The sequence below is a fragment of the Aethalodelphis obliquidens genome, unplaced genomic scaffold (assembly GCF_003676395.1).
Source record: "Aethalodelphis obliquidens isolate GAN/ISIS:26980383/991018 unplaced genomic scaffold, ASM367639v1 scaffold20, whole genome shotgun sequence".
In the NCBI taxonomy this organism is placed as follows: domain Eukaryota; kingdom Metazoa; phylum Chordata; class Mammalia; order Artiodactyla; family Delphinidae; genus Aethalodelphis; species Aethalodelphis obliquidens.
Window position 1 is genome coordinate 1,857,297 of NW_020837964.1, and position 13,787 is coordinate 1,871,083.

At 62.3% G+C, this 13,787-nt stretch overlaps 2 protein-coding genes and 1 long non-coding RNA gene across 9 annotated transcripts; 1 reads left to right on the top strand and 2 right to left on the bottom strand.

Annotated features, from left to right (window-relative positions):
* The first annotated feature begins 856 nt into the window (after positions 1-856).
* On the top strand, positions 857-7,620 carry LOC113626976 (uncharacterized). 7 transcript variants are annotated; one of them, XR_003435375.1, is made up of 4 exons: positions 857-941; positions 1,271-2,534; positions 3,410-3,506; positions 4,030-7,620. It is a non-coding gene; the product is annotated as an uncharacterized LOC113626976 (long non-coding RNA). The 7 variants fall into 7 exon arrangements; XR_003435372.1 differs by having other exon boundaries at positions 1,271-4,361; positions 5,811-7,620; XR_003435373.1 differs by having other exon boundaries at positions 1,271-3,506.
* LOC113626975 (junctophilin-3-like) lies at positions 6,125-9,775 on the bottom strand. Its single transcript, XM_027119036.1, has 2 exons — positions 9,227-9,775; positions 6,125-7,557 (listed from the first exon to the last, which is right to left on the bottom strand). Exons 1-2 carry the CDS (start codon positions 9,542-9,544, stop codon positions 7,477-7,479), a joined length of 399 nt encoding a protein of 132 aa, XP_026974837.1. The 5' UTR covers positions 9,545-9,775; the 3' UTR covers positions 6,125-7,476.
* Positions 9,556-11,577, bottom strand: LOC113627362 (junctophilin-3-like). The gene is made up of 3 exons (XM_027119901.1): positions 11,203-11,577; positions 9,710-10,080; positions 9,556-9,594 (listed from the first exon to the last, which is right to left on the bottom strand). The coding sequence occupies exons 1-3, from the start codon at positions 11,360-11,362 to the stop codon at positions 9,556-9,558; spliced, it is 570 nt and encodes a 189-aa protein (XP_026975702.1). The 5' UTR covers positions 11,363-11,577.
* Positions 11,578-13,787: the final 2,210 nt, after the last annotated feature.

Genomic DNA, 13,787 nt, shown 5'->3' on the forward strand with positions numbered 1-13,787 from the left:
GAGAGCGTCGGCCCCAGCGCAGGCTTCTGTTCCCGGGGCTGTTGTTGTTACAGAGGAAGGAGCCTGCAAGCGGGTGAGACTCCAGGGAAGGTAGTTTGGAATCAAAGAAGTAGAAAAAGATGACAGCCCCCGGAAGAAACTTCTCTTTTGCTCTTGGCTCTGCTGTCCTGTCCACGGGGTTATTGCTGAGGACGCCGTTTGAGGGACAGGAAGACAAGCACATGCTCCACACGGGGAGCTGCCTCTGCTGTGTCACCCCCGTGATCAGAGCGTCCCTTCGGTGGGGCAGTTGCAGGGAGAGGTGGGTGTACGGTGCAGGACTGCGGGGTCCCCAGGGAGGGCAGCGGCCAGCTCACCGTTCCCCCTTCTGCCTGCCGGCAGCTGGTTTGCCGAACCGAATGCTTCTGGCGCCTGGACGGCCAGCACAGAGCCCTAGGCCTCTGTTCCCTGCATTGCTGGAGCCAAAACAGCATGGTGACAGCTGTATTCAGGGTCAGCGAGGGCCCTGAGTGGACATTTGTCTTGCCTGCTCCTGGGTTTGCTGACCTGTTGGTAAGACCCCCTCACTGCCCCCGCTTTGGACAGGTTCTGCCTCTGTCTGTCGCTGGTGCCCACCAGCTGGCCCCGTCACTCCTGCGGACACCACACCAGAGCCCCTGGAGGGCTTTGTGGGGTTTGAGTGTGAATAGCTGTGCTGCTTTCTCCCCGCTTCCCAGGAGCAGCTCAGCTGGCTGACGGCGTCGGGCTTAGATAATTTGAGAGGGTTGGTCTAAGGCGGTGGATTCCTTGGGGTTGGACTGAATTGAGCAGAAATCAAGGGAAACACGCAGCGAGCTCGGAGATCCTTGTCGTTCACAGAGTCGTCTGTGGCATGTTTGTTAGCATGTGACAGCGGTGTTTATTGCAGCGTGACATCCGGTTTTTGTACCAAGTCGGTGCAGGTAGGAAGTCAGTGCTCCGTGACAGTAGAAACGTGCTGGGGGACCACACGCTGGGCGGGGCTGCCGGGGAAACGGCTGCTTTGCTGTCCACGCTGGGTAGAGGAGGCCCTCCTGAGGCCTCGCTCAGGCACTGGCCACGTGACATGAGAGAGACGTGTGCTTAGGGACCCCCCCCCCCCACCGTGTGTGGGGATGAGAATGTGACAGTGTGCCTGGAGCTTCCACTGGAGGAGTGTGGCCAGGGAGGGGCAGTAGGTCCTGCCTGGAGGAGCGCGGTGGCTGCAGCTCGGGTGGGCGTGCGATGCCTCTGCTCGCTGCTGTCTTCCCAGGTGTCTTAGGTCAGAAAGCAAAGCTGCGTGGAAGCTGTTGGTCCAGAGCTTAGACCACGGTCACTTGCGCTTCTGTGGAAGATCCGTCCGAGGCCAGGCCTGGTCATCAGGGCTCTGAACACAGCCTCCAGTGGAAGCTGAGGCACCGACGGGCGCAGCTGGTGGCCACGGGGCCAGGGCCGAGGTGATCTAGGCTCTGGCCAGCCCAGCCATTCACCTCGGAGCCCCCTGGATGTGTGCCGTCTGGGGCCGAGGAACCGCGCAGTGCAGCCAGGGCCAGGCCTGGTCGGCAGGCTGTGCGGGGGCAGAGCGGGGGCTCTCTGTGATCCTGGACCTGGGTCAGGACCGGGACCAGGGCAGCTCGTGGAGCGCAGGGCCCTGAGCCGAGAACGCAGGAGAGGCGGTTTCCTCCCGGCCTTGGGGCAGGGATGGGGGTGCGGGGAGGGTGTGGAGGTCAGAGAGACTCCAGTCGGAAGGAAGCAGTAACCGCCCCAAGAGACACAAGGCTGTCGAAGTTTCAGAAAGTTGAGGTAGGTTTGGAGCAACGCTGCTGGGCGGTCCCTCAGCAGAGCGTGCCTCTGCCAGCTGCCTCTGTGTCCTCCGTTGGCTGGCGGAGGGGAGCGGGCGCGAGGTGGGCTCCCGGGTCGGTGAGGGGCTGGCGCCCAGTGGGGCAGCGCTGGCGAGGGAAGGGGCGCATTTCAGATCCCTGCTCTCAGAGCTGTGCTGCTCAGGGTCCTGAGACCCTCCAAACACGATAGACGGACGCCGTCAGGTAACATACACCTGGTTCCGTGCGAAGGAGTTTGTGTGTGTGCATCTCAAAGCGTGGGCAATAGAAGGGATCTGCAGTGAAGACGCTGACTTACACCGAGATGATGCAAGTTACCGAGCTTTCAGATGGTGGCGTTTATTACCAAAAGGAGGGAAAGTTTTCTTTAATCTCGACAGCGTCCCTCACTTGCAGGTAGTGAAGAACGTAGTAGCAGTACGATTTAAACAGTTACATTCGTTAAGGAAAGTTATTTTCATTTGGTAAGTAACTAAGCCATTTTTCCAGCTAAAAGAAGAGAAGAAAGGCAAAGGGTAACGTTTTCACCGCTTCATCAATGAGAAAAATCAACGCAGTCGACATTGCCTTTTTGTCAATGTGCAAAACGATTGCCTGTATTAACAGTTTACACGCACCAGGACATAAGGAGGGAGAAAAGAAAGTGCAGGTTGAGACTGATGTGTGAGAGAATCCACAGGAGGGCATCTGTGTCAGGTTAGTGGCTTCACCACTTGAGTGAGGGCTCACCCGCACGGAACGGACCGTGTGGGTTTACTTCAGTCAGGCTGCGTCGGGTGGCATTTCTTTGGAGGTGGTGCGTGGTACCCATAAGCAGGGTCCCGCTGGAGGACGTTGTCAGGGAAGCACCAGGTCAGCATCAGGGGCTCATCTGCCCACACGTGAGCCACAGCCCTGCAGCGCGGGGCGGACTGCCACGCGGCAGGCCCGGCGGTGAGCGCAGGCCACATTGCTGTCACTGGAGCTGGGCTCCCCGAGAGGCCCAGTGGGAAGAGCTGGGGGTCCCAGGGGTGCAGGAGCAGCACGGGGGGAGGCTGTACCCTGCTCCCCTGCATTCATGCCCGTCTCCTCGCCGTACCAGCTCCCAGCGTTGGGAAGCCCTTGCTAGGGCGGTGGAGCGCGGCCCCTCCTGCCCCGTCTCTGCCCTCTGCGGGCTTGGTGTGGGGTGGGAGTCACCCACTGAGTGGCAGTTGGCTGCCTGATGGTCCTGTTGATGGCGCTCAGAGCGGGGCACCCTTGGGCCAGGCCCGTCTCTTGGTCACGGCTGAACACAATACCTGCCGGAAAACCCTCGGTCTGTTCTGTGGTCCACACGCAGGAGGCCCTGGGATACCAGTGTGCTCTGCTCTGAAGGGACCAGGAATTCTCACGCCTGCCTTGGGTGTGTCAAGCGCTGCCCTCTCAGGAGGAGCCTGGTGCCTGTCTGAGCGTCCTGGCAGGCGTGGAGTGAGCTACTGAAATGGGCTGAACGAGGAACCGCCAGGGGGTGGAGGGCAGGGTCCAGCCGAGGCCCATCTCGGCCACTCCTTGGGGCCTCCAGGGCTAGGGTTGTGCTGTCACCGTGTTGCCAGGCAGCAGCTGCACAGCTGGAGACCTGCATCCACCTGTGACAGGACGGGAAGGGTGTGCACATGTGATAGCCGTGTGAGCCCCAGCGTACTGTGAGAGGTGTGTGTTGGGGGCAGCGAGGTGGGCGCGAGAGGGGTGCTACCCCAGATCCAGCCCGGGCCTGCTCACCCAGGCTCGCCCGGGGCTGGCCGCGTCCACACTGTGATCCACCCCCGGGGGTGCCTGCTTCCCTGAGGTGGGGGGCGATCTGGAACAAAATGTGTTGCCCGTTTGCATCCCAGGCTCTTCCACGTTGGGGTGGAAGCGGACTCCAGAAGCTCCGTCTGTGCTAACACACGCGCCGTGTCTGGGGAGCGTTAGGCATTGCTTCCGTCGCCCTCGGGTGTCCGCCTGCTTTGGGCCCCCCCCTTGCGGCTGCCTCCTTCCTGCTGGTCCCCTGGGCGCCTGGCGGCCCCTGCTGGAGGACGGGCCCCGGCATCTCGGTGCCTGGCGCCTCGTACCCACCCTGGAGGGTGGTCCACGTCCTTGAGGTCATGTTGTCCGGGCTCGTGGGCGTGCTGTACAGGAGCGGCTTCGTTCTCTGGTCTTACACGAAGGCAGCTGCACTTTTTCTTCTTTTAAGGCTGCGTTAGTGACACTAGTCGGCACTTGGGGCCGGTGGTTTTTCACTGTTTGCTTCCTGCCCGTTTCCTGACACCTGGACAGCCCTGGGCAGGAGAGCGAGACTGACCAGGCCCTGAGCCCGGCCCCCCCTCACTCCTGCACCCTCATCTGGACTCTCGATCCTCCTCCTTCGCTGACCAGCAGCAAATCCTCGTCCCTGGAAAGATCAACAGTGACTCTGTCGTGGTGCTGACTCGATGTCACGACGGGACAAGCTGGATGCCGTCGGTGGGTGGGCGGCCCGCGTGGCAGTGAGGAGAGAGGTCGTGACGCCTGGGAGGCCCCTTCACGGTAAGTTTCTGAGACGAAAGGCATGGAGCGTTGGAGACAAGACCTGTAAGGCTGAGCTGAGCTCGGTCCAGAGTGGGTGGGCCTCCACCCAGGACGCCTGGAGGACCCAGGGGGATGGTACCCGAGCTCAGAAAAGGGTGAAAACCGGAAACAGTTCATTTCATTCACTTTCCCGAACGTTCGTCTGCTCCAGCGGTCCAGAGCGTCTTGGGCTTGTTGCCTGGGTCTCTCCCCTGGGCTCGGGAACGCCCTTCGGTTTTTATGTGGGGCGGCTGTGTAACTTCCTGTCCAAAGTGGGGCTCTTGAGATGAAAGGGAGCACTCTGATGGCCAGGCTGGGCATTGGATGTTTGCCGGGCCCGGCGGGAGTCTGTGGGACCCGCACCGCGTTCTCCGTGCAGCCCGGGGGAGCCGTGGGCTTCGTGCGTGTAGGAGAGCGCCTGTCATCCTCCCACGCCCCACCCAGAGGGCGTCTAACAGAGAAATGGGCTTATGGCTGTTAGACGGGGTGTGGGAAGTCCTTGTGTTTGGAGCCCTCTCCGCCCTCCCCTGGAGTGGCCTCAGCCGCGGGCGTTGTGTTCTCGTGGCCGTGCTGAGCTTTTCTGCATGGGCACCGTCTTCCTCGTCAGTCGTTTGGGTGCAGGTGTCGCATACCCTGTGCAGCGTCCTCTCCCGCTCTCGCAGGTGAGATGCGGGTGCAGCTTCCCAGCCTGGGGGTGGGGGATGGCTGGGCAGCAGGGGGTGGCCTGTGCCCCCGCTCCCCGGCTCAGCTCAGGTAACTCAGTTTCTCTGCCTCTGGTTTTCACATCTCAAGCATGGGAGCAGCTGTTAGGAGAGAAGATGACTCTCACGAGGTTGCTCTGGGATTAATTAAAACCTGTCAGCGCTCCGCGCCACTAGGGCCTTGCGACAGCATCTGTTCTTGCCCCGTCCCGCGTGTCCACCAGGAAGGCGCCCGGCAGAAGCGGGGTCAGCCAGCCTGGCCCAGAGGGGCTCACGGGCGCGCCTGCCGGTAACCCCGGCCTCCGGCAGGTAGGAAAGACTGGCCAGGCTGAGCGAAAGCGTTAGGCCTGTGTGCAGGGCAGCCTGCTCTGGAAACCAGGTAAAAACTAGCTTTCAGGGCCTCTCAGACCCAGTGCATCGTGGTCTCGGTGGAATCCACTCGGAATTCACTGGGTGTAGGGAAGTGGCAGTAACGTGGGTGCTGCTCTGGGTTTCAGTTGTGTTACTGGCAGCCAGACAAGTGGTGGGACGCTGGCCAGCCCCCCCGTGAGCCCCCAGCCCCGAAACCACTGCTTGCCTCGCACGATGGGCATCTGTGCTGTTGCTTTTCTGCGTAGCTACGTTACGTCACGGTGTGCGCTCACATGGGAGGATGCAACCTGCCTGTGTAGGTACCATTTTGTGTTGCAGTTACTGGCATGCACAGAAGTCTTTCTAATCTTCACAGCGCGTTGCAGACAGAATCACAAGCCACACACCCAGCACGGACGACGCAGAGAGCTGCGAGGAGCAGGCATGTTTATTTGGTTCACTCCAGGGCTGCGGCAACCACGCAGTTGTAAAAAAGGAACGGGAAGTAAGATGTACAAAAACGTGAAATACCCCTTTAGAAAGTATCATGATCAGAAACGGATTTCCTGTGGATCCTCCCTCCCTCTCCTGTGTCCCCACTCCCTGAAAGAAGACCCCCAAACGCAACCAAACTGTGAGAAGGGACGGGGGGTGAGTATGTAACAGAAAAAAAACTGAATTTAACGGGAACATGCTCTAATCTTTAGTTTATTTCTGGTTAAAAATATAGCAATCCAGTGCAGTGTAGTAAAGAAATCTGCTCGAAAGGCAGCAGAGAAACAGCTGAACGTAAGCAAAGCAAGGCAGGGTCCACGGACGGCCGCGCCCGGGGCCTCCCCAGGCGTGGGCGCAGGGGCCCCACAGACACAGCCATGCACGTGGCCGGGGCTGCTCCATGGCTGGGACCACGGGGCATCCAGACAGTCCGGGACCTTATTCTGTTGTTTGGATGGTGGGACAACGCTGGCAGGAAGGGCAGACACACCAGGAACCTGCTTTTGTTGGATTGAAACAAGGTATGTTGCATATTTTGGAGTTGGATATGCCATGATTTCTCAGGAATTGTCAAGCCACCGGGTTTCAAACACATTCCTGTCCTGGGACCCGACCAGCTCCCGAGTGTGGGCGAGGCATCTGGAAGAATATGCATATCTGTGAGGGAAGTCGAGGCAGGCACAGGACAAGAATGTGCAAACCCGTGGGCTCAGTGACACACTGAGAGGACGACATCGTGTGAGGGCCGTCGGGGCCGCGGACATCTGACAGCCTGGACGCACAGCCTGCATCCTCAGTGCAGAAACGCCACGTGCTCTGAGCCCAGGCCCAACGGCAGGCTGTCCAAGTGAGGCCCTCCCCATGCCCGCAGTGCTCCCTGGCCCTGGTGCCAGCCCCCTGGATGCCCACAGCACAGCAGCCCTGGGGTCTGGGGTTGGGGTGGGGGAGACAGTGGGGAAAAGAAGGACTTTGCCTTAAGACTCAGTGTCGGGGCTGCAGGAGGGCCGGGTTGTGGTCGTTTCATGGGCAGAAGAGAAAGCAGGTCTCTGCTTCCCTAAGTAAGTGTGCAGCACAGATTTAAAACAGAAAAAGGCCCAGGCCACTACCAGCTGGAGCGGGCGCCCTCCCCCGTGCCTCACGCCAGGGCTTGCCACCCGCTAGCCGCCGGACGCTCCAGGGGCTCTGCCTCTGGTTGCCTCCTTTTCCACGTCCCAGACGGGGGTGTGATGACGGTGGTGACTGTATTTTTTTGCCATTGATTTGCCGGGATCCCTTCTCTTTCCACGTCAAGCTGGAGGGTCGGCGTGCTGGCCTCCTTCTGCCATGCCACACAGCAGAGTGTTATACAAGCAAAGAATTTTGGCTAAAATCCAAAAAACATGACCCAGAAAAAAAGGCAAACTGTGAGTAATACCCAATCACGTGGTTCTGTGAGAAGACCAGGAAGTTGTCGTTGGGTGTCCGAGCTACGAGCCTTCCCTTCTGTCGTTCTGCTTTTAACGTCCCCCGTGTGTACACCAGCTGCTTTTGCTAATGCGACAGTCTCCTCAGATGAAAAAGTTAATAAACAAAATGGCGACTCCGATGTTCAGCAAGATCACCATGGCCACCAGGATAGGCGCCGAGCCCTGGAACGGAAGCGGAAGAGGAGGTGAGCCCCAGGCCACACCCCCTCCTCCTGAGCGAAACTAGGGCTTCCAGAGGGTCGGGGGGATGCAAGGCTCAGGCAGTGGTCAGAGGCTCCCACGAGCTTGTGTGTGGAGTCCTTGAGGCTTCGACCCCTTCAGACCTGCATGCCTGGGTCCCAGCATAACCACCCGAGCTCTGCACACCTGGGACGCCAGGTGCAGCCCACCCAGCGTGGCCCCAGACCTGGCGACGGGAGAGCCGTCTCGGTTCAGTGAACAACTGCCCAGGAGCTGCACAGCCGCCGGGAGCCCCTCGCTCTCCTGGGTCACGAGCCCACCTGGCCCTTGGACCACAGCCTCTCCCCCACCCCGAACCCGCCATCCTTGAGCCTCTGCGGTGCCGAGGCCACGGTGCTGGACAAGGATGAGGGGCACCAGCTGCCCCGACCACCCTGGGCCTCTGCTGGAAGCCCCTTCCCGTGGAACCACTCAGGGGTGAGTACATGCCCGGCTGGAGGTGGCCACGTGCTCGTGCCACTGCCTGAAGCAGCGTTGTTTTAAAGCACCCAAGGCGCGCTTGAAGAGGTCTTAAAGCCACAACACGGTTCAGTGGGCTAAATATAGAACCCCTTCCTGCGTCTCCCACCCTGCCCATCATTCAGCTTCCTAAAATACCCACATGCGCGCACACACCACACGTGTTTCTGGAATAGAGCTGGTATCTAGGTCCCGGCGGGAGCACCTGGGTTCAGAGAGGGCAGGCGCGTCACAGGAGCTAGCCCACCGCCCAGACGGATGCTCACAGTGGCCTCGAGGGCCACCTTCCAACAGAAAGCTGCTCGGCCCCGGGGTCCGCCTGGCAGGTGCTGAGTCCCAGAGGGCCCCGTGGGGATGCCCCGCAAGGCAGGCCCTCTGGTTTCCTCGTGTTCAAATGGGGCCGAGCACGCTGTGCCCCACCAGCGGGTGAGGGGCCTGATGGCCGTTAGCACAGGGCGTCAGCACTGCGCCGGGGGGCTGAGAAAGCATTTCACGGGCCATTCCCACTGTCATTCGGTCCAGGGAGCGGGGAGTGCTTACGGGTGGGAGCTGGTAGGCCAGGGGTCAGGAGGTGTCCCCTGGGTGCAAGAGCCCCAGCCCTCGGCCTGGCCCAGGATCTCTGTTCTTTCCTCAACACCACCCGCCCTCCATGGGAGGAGTGCGCCAAGGGCAGGTCTCACCCACGAGGCGTGGTCCTCACCCGTGAGCGAGACCCAGCGCCCACCACGGGGCCTGAGGAACCCGAGTCACGGCCCCACCCCGCGCGTCTGATCCCACAGGCCTGGGGGACTCTGTCCCTCTCACCCACATGGGAGCCAGACCCGTGTGTGTCCTGCCTGCTCTGGCCTCCGTGTTTCCCTCCAGGACGCAGGACGTTCCTCCAAGGTGAGGACCGTCCTGATCAGCAGGAGGTCTGGGGGCAAGGGTGGGGTCCCATGCTGCCCCGTGTCTCTTGGAGAGCTTCCAAAACCACCCAAGTGCCCTTGCTGAAAGGATGGCGCCTGGGAGTAGCCCTCACAGGGACCCGTCCAAGGCAGTGCAGCCCGCACCCGTGTGGGCTTCCTACAGAGGAGGGTCGGGGAAGACCCAGGGGGCCAGGCTCTCAGGCCCCGGACCGCTAGCGTCCACTCACCGTGCTGGCCTTGAGCTCATCCCCGTTCTCCTCGTCCGATTCCAGCGCCACCGGTGAGGACCTCTGGGGCGGAGAGAAGGTCAAGTCCCAGCGCAGCAGCCGGGGCTCCGCCCGGTCCCCCAGCCGCAGGCTCTCCAGCCTCTGAACCGCGGGCTCCGCGCACGAGGCCGGCCTGGCATGCTCCTTGTTCTGGGACTTGGACCGCAGTCTCTGGGCCCCGAAGCCCCGGTCATCAGTGCCCCCCTTGCTGTAGCGTCTTTTCGGGGGGTGCACCTCCTGCGTGTAAGAGTCCATCCTCAGCAGGGGCTTCATCTCCATCTCGTAGTTGCTCAGCTTCTCCTCGTCCAGCTCCAGCAGCTTGGTGCTCCCTGGGCCGGGGTTGCCAGCCCGGTGGTGGGAAGTCCAGGAGAATGTGGTGGGGGACCCCGTCCGCCGCTCCCGGGGCTTGGGGTTGCTGGGCTGCCTGTGGCCTGGGCCCCGGGCCCGGAAGGCTTCCGCGGGCTGGCCACTGCGGAGGGCGCCGCTGCGGACGCCCCTGGAGCCCCCGGCCTTCTCCTCTCCCCAGCTGTTCCGGGCGCAGTCCCCTCCCCGGCCCTCCAGGAGCATCTGGATGTCCCCACCCCGCTCCTCGTCCACCGAGACCTGCCGGGAGAAGTGGGCCACCTTGTTCCTCGAGGCGGGGGCCGGTGGAGGGGTGGCCGTGGGGCTGGCGGGGAAGCTCTGCAGGGGGCTGTCGTCGGGGGTGGTGCCCTTGCGGTACAGCTCTGGGCTCTCCTGCTGTAAGGGTGTCCCGGCGGAGATGACCTCGATGTCGTCACTGGAACGCTGCCGCTTCGGCCGCTGGTACTCGAGCCCTGGATCGGGGGCGAGATGGGAGCACAGAGGGGGGTTTCTTGGATGTTCCGTGTGGAGGCCCAGTCTCACCTGAGGATGGCAGGGGACCAGGACCGGGCTATGGTGGCAGGCAGCCAGGGCCCTCGCTGCCCACCCGCGGGCTATGGGGCGAAGGAAGTGGGAGGGCAGTGTTCCCAAAGCCCCTAATAGACCCTCCAATTCCCCTCTGTGGGCAAGGATGACCAGGGTGGGACGGGCAGGGTGGACAGTCGTTCTGGTCCGTGCCCCCGGCTGCAGGGGTGACCCAAGGCCCGAGAGCGTGTTGGCCTGGGCTGCTCGGGGATTCTGAGGTCCCACGCCCGCGGACCCCTCCTGACAATAAAAAAAACATCTCGTGCTAGGTGACCTTCTACAAGGCAGGACATGGAGTGTTTGTGGCTGAATTCCAATGCTTCTGTTCCCTATCTTGGGTCCTGTGGTTCTCAAGGCTGCGCCAAAGCCCAGGGATCCTACCAGCGGGGCCAAGAACTGCAGGCTCTGGGAGGAGAGCTCAGGGCGTGGTCCCGGGACACACACCACCCCAAACCTCGCGAGGCTTCCACTCGCTCTGGGAAGCCTGACCCAGGTGGGGCGACGCGTCGGGCTGGGAGGATCGCGGCCCCAGCGGGCCTCTCCGATCAATGACGTCCCTGCTGCAGCCTCCCTGCCTCCCTCAGGCCCGTCCCCCAAGGGGGGACGAGGGCCTCGGGTCTGGCTGACTCTCAGTGGCTTCTAGCTCCTTCCAGCCCCACCCCTTGGACAGGCGGGAGGCCCGCCCCCCAGCGTCCCAGAGCTGTGCTGACCAACTTGGCCACTGCTAGTCACGCGTGGCTGCTGATGGATCAGGTGAGATGAGGTGAAGCTAAGGATGGATGCAGACCCGTGGCCGCAGTCCTGGCCTGGCGGGCAGCAGTCTCGTCAGACAGAGCAGTCACACAGGTTCTAGCATAACCCTAGGGGGAGGAGTGCACACACAGTCTCGGGGGAGAAGCAGACGGAGGGAGGCAGTGGGCTGATGGCGGCTGCGGGGCAGAACCGTCGGATGTGCCTTGGGACACCCCCCCCCCCCCGGCTGCCCTGCCCCCAGCGGCACCGGGACTCACCGTTTTCCCTGTGCTGGAAGGAAGGGGAGAACTCTTTGGCAGTGATCCTGGCGATGCGCGCTTCCTCCTGGGCCTTCTGAGCCGCGGTGAGGGCCGCCTCGGCCTTGGCCCGGGAGTGGGAGGTCCTGGGCAGGAGAGACAGGGAGGGCGGTGAAGGCATGGGGTGGGGGGTGGCTGCAGCAGAGGGGCCGGGACAGGATGCCCGAGACCTCACTCACTCGGCAAACGTCCCCGGGCACCGCCCAGGCCAGGGTGCCCGGCACCGCCCAGGCCAGGGTGCCCGCCAGCTGTTCTGAGCATGGAGCAGACCGCACCAGAGCGAGAGCAGGACCTGCCTAGCCTGGGCTGTCTTCATCCGGGGTAAGCCCAGGTCCTGCCGCCAGGAGGCTCCCTACGTCCCCTAGCCCGGCTACAGGCTAGAGACCGCAACCCGTGACTGACTCATCTCTGAACCGCCGGGGGCGGGCAGGTACTCCGTGTGGACCCGACCAGAGATGACCGTCTGGGGGCGGCTGTGCCCCCCCCGCCCCACTGTGGGCAGAGCGGGCCACCCTCCAGGGTGAGCAACTGGCCAGCTTCGGGCAGGAAGGGGAGGGCTCGACAGCAGGACCAGCTCGCCCTCAGAAGAGGGCACAGGGCACGAGGAGTACGGCGCGCACGGCCCGCCCTGGCCTGCCCAGCCTCCCCCCGTCCTGTGTGAAGGGGCCTCACTCGTCCCAGCGCCCTGCACCTGGGCCCCCGGCCAAGCAGTTCTTCAGCCCAAACCCTGTCCCCTGGAAGCTGGTGTCACCAGTCCGGTGTGCGCGGTGAAGCCTGAGCCCTGGTCTGCAGGTGCCGAGAGAAGGCAAGTCTGTGGCCCGGGATGAGGCCCGACGCCGCTTAGCAGCTGGGGGCGCGATGGACAGAGCCGGTGGTGGCACTGCCCTCGGGCGGGGCACACCCCAGGGTGGACACGGGGCCGCGAATCCAAATGAGCCGATGACACCGCCCTGACGCTTCCAGCAGCACAACCTCCCGCCCGGCGCTCAGCTGCCCCTCCCCAGCGGAGTCCGTGTGAGGCCCTTCGGGGGCAGGACTGGGTGCCCGAAGCAGGACAGCACCCAGCTCCTGAGGGTCTCCCCTGCCTGCGGTTTCCATTTCTTCCTGCCTGGTGTCCTGGCTCCAGAGGCCCTGCTTCCCACCGGGGAAGCCAAGGCAACAACGACTGATCCCCCAAGACGAGGGCAGCCTGCCCCCGTTACGCACTCCACGGGCTTAACCTGGAGACCCCTCACCCCTTGTGCGCCACTGGGTTCTGTTTTTTCAAAATGCCACTGTGCTAACCAAGAAGAGTTTACAAGAAGAAAACCAACGTACGACGTACACACACGTACAACATGTACGTCATCACGTGAACCTGGGTCCAGGACGCGGAGCAGCGAGTAGCCTCCGGGCTTCTGCCACCCGCCACCTGCTGCGTCACCTGGGAGCAGGGAACAGACGGAAGAAACCTATGTGCAAAAGCGCAGCATTGAGAAAATTCTATCCTTTGCGTGGTTTCTTAGAAATAGGGAAAGAGAACTGTCACTCATTGTAGCTGCGTCCCATGCCCCTCGGAGTGAAAGCTGGGAAGCACCGCCTTGTAGAAGATTCCTTGGGAACTCCGCGGTTATAATTCCAGCGGAAGGGGGGCAAAGCCAGGAATAAAACACAGATTATGACTACTTAGTTTATCAGTTGCCATCACATCGGTTGATAAACCACGGCTGCGGCCCGCAGGCTCCCACGCGGTGCCCCCCCCGTGTGGCCGGTGCATTCTGCTACGTTCCTAACGGCACAGACGGGCTTTCCTGTCCAGCCCTGAGTTGGAGGCTGGTAGAGGCACGTACGTATCTCAGGAACTGGCAGTGTCATGTCAGCAATGAGGGTGCAGGTCAGACCTGGTGACGGCCAGTGTGAGGCCACGGTCATCCAAGGCCCATCTGGGGGTCAGAACATTGGGGACAGAGAGGAAAGGACAGATGGCAGGGTGTCCGGCTGCGCGGGGGTCCCACTGGGTGACCCTACTCCCCGCCCCTTCTCCCACTCCTGCCCCACCTGCTGGGCTGGGACCCCGGTGAGCAGCCCCAGCACAGACACCCTGACTCAGAGACCCAGGGCACCCCCTGAAATTGTACCCAAGGTGCTCTGCGTGCTTTTCTCCTTCCCCCGCAAGCAGGGGGTCCACGGCTTTCATCAGATCCCATGAGGCCCCAAAGCCTAAACACGCTGGTCTGGACGTGGCCAGTCCCGGACGGGTCGACCTGGTTCCCTTCCCGCAGGGCGGCTTCCGCAGCCGAGAGGCGCTCTGTCACGGCACGGCCCCAGCTCAGCCCAGAACCAGCTCGTGGGCCCGAGCTCGCCTCTGCTGGATGACGTGGCTTCTCCGGAACGTGCCATGGGTTTGGCTTTGGTGGTAACAGCTTATTGAGATATAACTCACAGAGCATACAGCTCACCCCTCTCAAGCGTACAATTCAGGGGTTTTTAGTCTGTTCGCGGAGCTGTACAGCCATCACCCTAGCCGATTTTAGAACTTTCCATCACCCCCAAAGGACCCCATTTCC

Bases quoted from the DNA above. Each gene is read 5' to 3' on its own strand.
- LOC113626975 (XM_027119036.1), bottom strand. From the start codon at position 9,544: ATGGAGATGAAGCCCCTGCTGAGGATGGACTCTTACACGCAGGAGGTG. The intron at 7,558-9,226 runs GTGAGTGGACGC...CTTCCGTTCCAG, and splicing joins ATGAGCTCAAGGCCAGCACG to GGCTCGGCGCCTATCCTGGT.
- LOC113627362 (XM_027119901.1), bottom strand. From the start codon at position 11,362: ATGCCTTCACCGCCCTCCCTGTCTCTCCTGCCCAGGACCTCCCACTCC. The intron at 10,081-11,202 runs GTGAGTCCCGGT...CCCCCGATCCAG, and splicing joins CTTCCAGCACAGGGAAAACG to GGCTCGAGTACCAGCGGCCG. The intron at 9,595-9,709 runs GCCCGGGGCCCA...ACCCCGGCCCAG, and splicing joins AGCCCGCGGAAGCCTTCCGG to GGAGCACCAAGCTGCTGGAG.